The sequence below is a fragment of the Plasmodium gallinaceum genome, assembly GCF_900005855.1.
Source record: "Plasmodium gallinaceum strain 8A genome assembly, contig: PGAL8A_v1_152, whole genome shotgun sequence".
Lineage (NCBI taxonomy): Eukaryota > Apicomplexa > Aconoidasida > Haemosporida > Plasmodiidae > Plasmodium > Plasmodium gallinaceum.
In genome coordinates, this window is record NW_021628316.1 from 144,542 (window position 1) to 155,305 (window position 10,764).

At 18.5% G+C, this 10,764-nt stretch overlaps 1 protein-coding gene across 1 annotated transcript; it reads right to left on the reverse strand.

The window, feature by feature from the left end:
• Positions 1-264: 264 nt before the first annotated feature.
• PGAL8A_00501400 (conserved Plasmodium protein, unknown function) lies at positions 265-10,256 on the reverse strand (the record flags this gene model as incomplete). Its single annotated transcript, XM_028673828.1, has 2 exons — positions 265-432; positions 579-10,256. 2 exons carry the CDS (start codon positions 10,254-10,256, stop codon positions 265-267), a joined length of 9,846 nt encoding a protein of 3,281 aa, XP_028530242.1.
• Positions 10,257-10,764: the final 508 nt, after the last annotated feature.

Consider the following 10,764-nt stretch of genomic DNA (forward strand, 5'->3'; position numbering starts at 1 on the left):
TATTGTATTAAAAAACAAGATGTATAATTTTTTTCTTTTTTTCAAATAAAATATAATAAAAATTATGTATTTAAAATTAAGTGTAATATATAAGCAGCTTATAAAATATTATATAATTTTGATGCATTATTAATAATATTCCTTCTAAAATTAATATTATTTATAAATATAAAATTTTTTACAAAATAAATGTAAATTAGGTTAATTATGAAGAAAAAATAATAGAAACTCCTAATTTTACAAATAATAAGTTTAATTATATAATTATTCTGAGTCTGACGTAATATTACGCTTTTTAATTAAAACACGGTTTACATATTCAAGTAACTGGTTGTATTTTTTTGTTTCCATTTTCTCCTTTAATAAATCTATTTTTGTTTTATATTGATTTTCATCAAATATTTCTAATACATATTTAGTACAACTTTCTCCCTATAATAAAAAATAATAAAATAAATAAAATATAATAAAACAAAGATAAAAAAAAATAACAAAAATAACAAATGTATTCTCATTAATTATAATACTATATAATACACGAAAAAAAAAAAAAAAAAAAAAAATATTATATATATTACCAATGATTTAAAAACAGGTAAAGTATTAAATAATGCTAGGAATATATTATCTATAATAATAAAAAAATTTGATATATTTTCTTTATATATGTTAGCTTTTTTCTTAAAAATGTTTTTCAATCCTTTAAAATAATATCTATGTATATCAATGGAAATCATAATTAATGGTGGTAATTTTAAATAGTTGACAATATTATAAATAAACAATAAACAATCATCATTGTATCTTGATAGATTAAAGAATATTTGATAGCATATTATTTGTAAGCTATTTATTTCATCCTTTAGCATATGTATATATAATTGCTTAAATGTATCTAATAAATTATCTTTTTTCAAAATATCATAAAAATTATTTATCTCACTAATGTGTAACATAAAATAATAAGTACTAATGTCCAAAGTATGTTTTAATGATAAAACGCTTTCTAAATATTGTTTTTTATTTTGGATATGAAAAAAAATTAGCAATATATATATTTTGCATGAATAAAAAGATACTTCCTTATTATTGTGATTGAAGAGTGTTTTAATAGAATTTATAATTTTATTTAAAATATTTTTTATATTAACATCTGTAGTATTTAAAATATTAGACAATATCATTAATATAGTTACTGATGTTTGTATATTAACTTGCGTATTAATATTATTTAATAAATCATTAATAAGCAAATCTACTTTTGACAATTTTTTCTCTGATATAATATTTAAAATATGAATAATTTGATTTTTTAGTTTTTCATTATTTAGTGATTTAATTATGCATGTCTGAAGTTGGGGTATCAACGGTTTTATATAATTACTTCCTTTTTTAATTAACACTTCAAAAGTTGAAAAAATATAATATTTTGCTTGTTCTATGTATTTATTAGTTAATATACGTATTAATATACCTGAGATTTTTAAAATAAATAAATTTGAAATTTCAGTAGTTGTATAAACAAACAGTTTTCTTAATATATCTATTGTTTTAATTTTTATCTCTGAATTAGTTGATAATAAAATTACATTGGTAAACATATTTATGAAAGAAGCAAATAATTGTTTGCTCATATTTAAACCTACTATTTCATATTTATCATCAGGTATTTCTTTTAAATTACTATCGGTACAATATTTATTTATAATACTATGAAATAAATCAATATAAGTATAATTATTATCTAATTTTTTGATTAATTCAATTAAATAAATATAAATAATTGATGAAATTTCTAATACATTTCTATTTATATCAAATAATACATAATTTGATAAAGAATTTAAATATAATGTTATTCTATGTATGTTTAGTAAATTAATTTTTTTATTTATTTTTTTCCTTTTGTTCATATTGTTATTTTGATCTATTGTACTGTTATCGTGAGTCGATGCAATATTTTCATTGGTAATTAAAGAAATGTCTCCTTCATTTATTATGTCTAATAAATACTTAAAAATTGACAAAATTATTTCTCTAATTCTTCCATTGTCTTCTTTATATTCGAATATATTCAATTCTTTTAATTTATTTGGGTCTGTTATTATTGAACAATTTTTCATTAAATCTATATTGTTAGTACCTTCAATTTTTAAATCATTTTCATATTTACATAATGTATTATATGATAAGTCTATTTTACTGGAATATTTCTTCAATTCTGCGAATATTATCTCAGTAAATGTGTCAATATTTTTTTCATTAATATACTTTAGAAAATCTTTCAAGCATCTTGATATATCTTGCATATTTATTTGAACTTTATAAAAATATTCACAAAAATTATTTGTTTTATTTTCTTCTTTAGTGAATTCTTCATCTGATTTATTTTTTATATTTTCTATAGATGCAGTATTTTTCTTGTCATTCTCACTTTCTTCTTTATAGCTGGAAATAATAGCTGAATAATTTTTTATATCGTATTCATCTTTTGAATGTAACGAATTGTATAAAATTAAATTAATAAATATTTTCAGAATTTTAGTGAATAGATTTTTATACGTACTTAATTTTACATATGAAATATATGATAATAATTTTAATTTAGCAATGTTATAGGGTGGTTTAAATGCGTTATCTAATATGAAATCTAGAACTAAATCTGTATGAACATTTAAGAATATTTTTATACTTCTAAAATTAATAAGCTGTTTAGAACTGAAATCTCTTAAACTGTTTGGAGAATGTGTAAGAACATTGTTAAAAATGTCACTTATAATATTTTTCAAGATGGACAGATCGATATTTCTTAATAATGAACACAACATCTTTATTTTGTCCGATGTATTTTTATGATAAGCTAATTCTTTAATCATATAAATAATATTATGAATATGACTAACAATTAAATTATCAAATTTGTTTTTAGAAAAAATTTCATAAAATCCCAGTGATATACCTTTTCTTATAGAAATATATTTAGTAGTTTTAAACTCTTTAATCATGTTTTCTAAAATGGATTCTAAAGAAGAAGAATCCGTTTTAAAAACTAAGTCACCTAAGGATAGTGCACTAATTACCTGTTTAAAATTATTTTTAGAAGATAAATTTTGAGTAATTTTTTTTAATAATATAGGCCACATTTCTTGTAATATTCTTTTATTTACAAAATTTTTATATATATTATAGGCTGCTTGTCTTACATTCATATTTTTATCATTTTTCATAATGCATATTAATGATAACATAAAATAAAACCTTTCATGTAATATATGTAATAATTCTATATCTTTTTCTTCCTTATTTATTTCTAAATTTTTTTCAATTAATATATTTAATAAAATAACACAATCTTTTCTTAATCTCCAGTAATTATTATAAATTTTATTTTCAATATTTCTTAAAATTAAAGAAGTATTATTCTTCGAGTAAATACCAATAAGAACCTTACATGCCCTTAAAGAAATATCTCTTATTTTTTCATTAGTATCATTTAGACATAACATAAGTTTTTGTAAAATATTTTTTAAAAATTTTTCTGTATAATTTTGTTCACATTCTGGCATATATATGAAAAATCCAATTAATCCTTCTTTTGCGCTTCCATTTTTTATAACTTTTTTATCATATCTTAATCTCCAGTTTATTAAATTATCATCTATTTTTATGAGATATTCATCATTTTCATTTTTTTTTATTAAATAATAGCCATTTAAATAATCATATTTTATTTCATTATTTTTATAAATTGAGGAATCACTTTCACTTTCTACATCATTATATTCTTCATAATCTTCTTCTTCCTCTTCATCATCTTCATCGTCATCATCATCGTCTTTATAATATCCTTCCTTAATTTCTTCATCCTCATCATCATATATTCCATAATCATCCTCGTCTACTTCGAAATCATAAGATTCCTCATTATTATCACTATTATCTTCTTCATTTTCGTCTTCAACTTCATCTTCGTTATAAACACTATCAACTTCTTCATCCTCATCCTCATCTTCATAATCTTCCTCTTCCTCTTCTTCTTCTTCGTCGTCTTCTTCTTCCTCGTCTTCCTCTTCCTCTTCTTCTTCCTCTTCCTCTTCTTCTTCCTCATCCTCTTCTGTATATTCCTTTTCATGTTTTATTTGTTTCACCAGTTGCTTATTACCATACATTTTTTGCTTATTGCTTTTTTTTTTATGTTCATTTTTTTTTTCAATTTTATTTATGAAATCATTATGTTTTTTCTTTTTGGTTTGTTTATTTTTTATTTCAATATACTTCTTTATATCTATTAGACGTATAATTTTAGATATAAATGTATCTGCAATATTTTCTGAACATTTAGACAAAATTGAAGATAAGCATAATGCAACTCCACTTTTTTCAACAGAAGAAGTTGTATTTATAAGAATATTAAAAATATATTGGATATAAAATAATTTCTGGTTCATATCTAAATATTGGCTAATATTTCCTATTGATTTTGCAGTAAGATATCTTATATCAGGTATTGCATCATTTAATAAAATTATTAGGGTCTCAAATATATTATTGTAATAAATTATAAATAATGAATGATCTTGAACTAGATATATTAGGAAAAAAAATATTTGTAAGGATTTTTTTTTTATTTCTAATCTTATATTATTAATACCTTTTTTAATTATTGGAAATAACAAACATAAAGAAATATTATCAATTTTAAATTCAAATGATATGGAAGTAAATATATCTAAAAAATCATTTAAATGAACATCATTTGGAGAATAAATACATAATAACAACTGTCTACTTATATTTTTTATTTCATTATTAGGAATCATTTTTTCTAATTTATTAAAAATTTTAATACATATTTCTTTTACTTTCGTATTAGTCTCTGCTACTAATTCACATAGTAAGTTGATCAAATCTACTAACACATAATTATCAATGTAATTAAATAAATCAAACTTCGAAATTATTAAGTGTAGTGTGTCTAAATATGAAATTATATCTTTATTTTTAATACTAGAATTTTTTAAATTCAGGGTAATAAATGGTAAAATTTTTTTCATACCATATTGACTTAAATCATTTAGGATTTCTTCAATAATACTAATTCCTAAAACTTTTATATTGTTTACATTATCTTTATAGCATTCTAATAATAATTTAAAATTTTTTAATATATATGGCTCAAATTTATATTTTAATACTTTAAATAAACATCCATATGCTAAATAGAAACTTTGTCTTTTAATAATGTCTTCTGAATGAATATAAGAATTTACTTTTTCTAATATTTTATGTTTTTTTAATAGATTTATACCATGTGCTTTTATAACACTACCTAACAATAGACAAGATCCTTTTCTTATTTTTAACTCTTTATTATTAAAAATTATATAAAACAATTTATCTAGTAAACTATCTACATCATAACTTTCTAAGTAAATTAAACTATTGGAATTTTCTTTTTCATTTTTTAATTTTTTTTTACTTTTTTTAATTATTTGAATATTTCCATTTATTTCTTCATTATTGTTTAATTTAACATTTTTATCATTTTTATTTTTTTCTTTTGTTTTATTTAGTGTATTTTCATCTTTTCCATTAGATTCAAATAATGCATTTTTGTTATTATTACTATTTAAATTAGTACATTCCACATTTGAAATACTCTCCTTTATATTATTAAATTCTTCTCCTGTTTCTTTATCATTTTTTAAATTTTCTATAAATTTGGGTATTATTGTACTAATCTCAATTTGTGTAAAATTGTCCGTTTCTTTATGTAATATTTGTTCTATTAATTTGTTTAATAGTTCTAATGACTCATTTCTTAAATTTGAACCTAAACATCCATAAAAAATTACGACAACTAAATCTAATATATTTTTATGTTTACTCTTTTTATTGTCTCTATATTTATTTAAAACATTATATATTCTTTTGAATGATTCCCCCAATTTTTTTTCATTTTTTTTTTCAGAAATACTATCATTTGATATAGACGATTCACCTGAAGAGAAATAAAAAGACTCTTCTGAATTACAGTCATTTGATGATTCATAATTATTATTAATAATTTTCTCTTTATTATTATTATTTTTTTTTTGTTCCTTCTTTTTTTTATGTTTTAATAGGTATTCATTGTGTGAATTGATTAATGAACTACCACATATAATAACATATTCTTTTATTTTATCTATGTTACTTTTTTCTTCTAAGCATAAACCTAATAAAAAATTTAAAATCAATTCAACATCATCTATATTAGTAATATAATATGATTTAGATAGATATTCCAGTGTTTTCAATATTCCTATCTTTCCATATTCTTTAAATGTTATATATTTCGATGTTAATTGTATTATTAATTGCTTTGTATTTTTTTTTTTTGTAGATCTTACAATTGTTTTGCAAACCATATTTTGAAAATCTAAGCATTCTTTTTGTAATGAATCTATAAGTTTATATTGATCACTTACACATGGAATATTTAATATGGATATAATTTCTTTACAGTAATTTTTTGTTTCTTTATTATCATCATTCTGATAAATATTTATGTAATTATATATTAGTTCATGCTTAAATAATTCCATATTTGCATCTGTATTTTCTTTATTTTTTATGTATTTATGTAAAGATTTTATTATAACATTTCTACGTTTTTCATTTTCTGTTATACAAAGTTCCAAAAGTGTTTTAATATTTTTTTTATTTAACAAATATGAATTAAAGTTATCTAAAAACGATTCTAGTTCTATATCAAGGTCTGGGTATTTTAAAAAAGAAATTTGTAAGCATTTTAATGCATCTTCGTTATTTATTTTTGTTTTTGAATACAATAATATGTCTAATGTTTTTAATATATTTAAAGTTACATTCTTATCATTTATTATGTTAATACTATGAAAAACTATTGGAAATAAAAACAGAGTTAATACATAAGATATTTTTTTATTGATATTAAATGAACTAAAAATCATTAAAGCAGTTTCATCAGCTTTGTTATATTTACTTATTTTGTATAAACATCTAGTAATTTTATTTTTACATGTTAGTAATTTTGTACTAATCATATTATTAATTATTATATTCAAACATTTCTGGGAATATCTAGATGTCAGATCATTCTTTAAAAATATCATAATTTTTTTTATAAATAAATTTATATATTTTGTATCATATATATCATTAATGTAACTCATCTTTTTTATACATTTTAAAAGATATTTATTTCTTTCTAATTTTTCATATATATTAGTTCTAATTTCATTTTGTTTTTTTATTTCTTCCTTTTCTAATTCTTCTTTTGTCATACCTTTATTTTTATTATTTTTTTTTTCTTTTGTTTCGTTTATATTTGTTTTTTTATTTTTATTCAACTGTTCTTCCATAATTAACTCTGCAGTTTCTTCTCCATAAGTTGAAACTAAATGTTTATTTCTTTTTATATTTTTATTTTCAACTACTATGGTTGGTTGATAAACATTTTTATCTACATATAAAAAGTCGAACGGGCACTTACATATCTCTATTACCTCATCATTTATATTTTCTATGTTTTTATCATCCAACATTTCTATTAATGTACTTGTTAAATAAATTAACTTTTTTTTAATCTCAATATCTTTGATTACAATTAATCCATTTGTATCTGTATTTTCAGATAATTCAACATTATAATTGTCAGTATAAGGAGAAATATTTATTTTTTCTCCATCTTGTAAACATTCTTCATTATATATAAAGGTATCTTTTTTTTCTAAAATGTAAAAAATTTCAATTAAATTAAAGCATAAATTTTGGTGTAATTTATTGTTATAATAATCACAACCTTTTAAAATAAAACTTATAATTATATCAAAATTCACATTATTTATTATATTGTCTAATAAAAATTTTTTTATTTTTTTTCTACTTCTAGAATTAGTTAAATTCTTATAAAATATTTGAGGGTGGCAAAAACATAGAAGTAACAATGTATAACAATTTTTTTTTTCATTATTATCAAAATTTATTTTTGTCAAGTAGGAAAAAAGAAAAAAAAGAAATTTTCTTAAAATATATGAATTTGTATTTTGAAGATGAGAGTTATTCCAGTAAATAAATAAATAGTTATATAAACTATACAAAATTAATTGATATATGTCTTTTTTAATTAATAAAATATCTAAAAGCATATCAAAATCATCTACAAAATTCTGGTATTCAATATAATTGTCATTACTTATATATTTTTTTAAACTTAATATATAATTCTCACAATTTTTGTTTTTGCTTCTTTTTAATTCCATTTTGTTATTTTTTTTTTGTAGATAATGAAGCATACATAATATAATAAGAATAGAAAGCATATTCAAATGGTTTATATTTATTTTTTGTACATCTTTTTCTATTTTTTTATCTTCTTTTTTGTTAACTTGCGATAAATTTATATTTTTATTATTGCTATTATTAATGAAATTTAATAATAATTGTATTTTTGCCTTTTCAATATTATCAAGAAAAATAAAATTTAAAAAGTCACTGTTTATTTTATTCAAGTACTCAAGAATAATTTTCTGATTTTCTATATATATAAAATGAAGTAATAAACAAAGAGAATACATGTAAAAAAAGAATTTATCAAAAGGAATTTTTTTTATTTCATTTTTATCAAATAAATAAAAAAGTTCATTCTGGTTATATATACTTTTAAGTAAAATTTCATTTATGTAATTATTAACGTTGATAGATGGATATTTGTTCTTTATAACTAAAAATAATAGTAAATTAACACCATACAAATGTTTTAATATTTGTTTTGTTAAACATATATTTAAGTGAAACCTAAAAGATTCTAGCATTTTTTCATTTATCTCTATAACAGGAACAGAATATAAATAAAATAATAAACAAAAATATAAAAATTTTTCATTATTTTTTCCATATTTTTCTAGTATTTCTAAAACATTGGTAGAAAAAGCATTATATATATCTTTATCGTTTTTAAAAATGCTGCACAGACTTTTCACAAAATTTAGTGATTCTAATTTAACATCTTCATTTAAATCATTTTTTAAATAATTTGTTAAAATATTTTTGTTCGAAATAATAATATCTTTTAATTCCTTCTTTTTATTAGTAGATAGTAAATATTTTATACTTCTTAAAAATATAATTTTTTCATTATATTTAATAATATTTAACTTTTTATTATTTTCAAACAAAGTTTTTAATATGTAATCATTGTCATTATTAGTATGAAATTTATGTAAAATGATTAAAAATAATAAATTACTGTTTTCAATATTTTTTTTTTTTTTTACATTTATAACAATCTCTAATAAATCATAAAAATGATCTTTATTATATAATTCATTGTAGTAGTAAAATGCAGTAGAGTTCGTTAATGCTGCTTCATCAAATCTATGAATGTGTTTTAATATTATGTCCAATATTTTTTCATCTTTTATATTTTTAAAAAAAAATTTAAATGATCTATTAATTTTTAGTGATATTTCTTCACTTGAGTTTAAGTGATTACTAAAACTATTTATAAATATTTCCATATATTTTTCTCTATTTAATAAATTATTATTATTATTGCTATACATGAATGAACCAAATGATTCTACAATTATATAAAAAAAATTATCTTTTGTAAATTTATTTAAAATATATTCAAAGTCTTCATTAAGTTTATTTATATACTCATTTTCATTTATCTCTTTATTCATTTTAAAGATATTGTTAAAAATTGTAATTAATTTACAAATAATACATCTTTTTATGTTACGAAATTTATTTCTTAATTCAATAAATTTATTATTACTATAAAATAAACTATCTAAGAAAGCTAAACAATTTATAAACAAATTATTAAATGATGGATTGTTTTTCAACTCATCTAATGTATCATAAAAGGTACACATATAAAAAAATCTTTTACATATTAATGCTCTATCGAAATAACTAATACTACCATTATCTATTTTTTTTAAAATATAATCAAATATATTTTTTTTTAAATTTTTATTATTTATTTCATTCAACAATTTAGAAAATATACGTAAACAATTACAAAAATTATTTTTTATATACTTTTCATCTTTTGTGAATAATATTAAATTAAGAAATTGGTAAATAATTTGTTCGTTGTTTCCATCCTTTAAAAGATCCTTTATGCCATTTTTAAGTAACTGTATATCTTCATTTTTTATCTTTTTGTTTTTTGAATATAAAAATTCAAAAATTTCATCTAAAATATTTTTTTCGTTTTCCATTTTATACATTATTATAAGAATAAACACATATACAAATATATATAATTAAAATTATTTAAATTTATTTTAAAAAATATTCTAAATATATATATATATATTTTTTTTTTTTCTTTAAATCTACATAAATATATTAATTTTCTTTTACATTTTTTTTAATTAACTTTTTTATAAAAAATATAATGTAGTTATTATAATCTCGCATGTTTCTAATTAATTTATTATAGAGTTTTTTTTTTTTTTTCGTTTTTTTTTTTTGTTTTTTTTTTCTTTTTATGTTGGTGTAAAAAATATATATGAAAGAATACAAATATGTATGTATATTTTCTTTTTTTCTAAATATAGAAAAAAGTTATTTTTTTTTGTATTTCTTTTTGAAGATCTTGTATTATTTTATCTATGTTTATTTTAATTAAAACATTATATTCTTTTTTATAAACATATTAAAAAAAAAAAAATTTTTTCTTATCTATATTCTCTTTTTTTTTTTTTTTTTTTTTTTTTTTTTTTT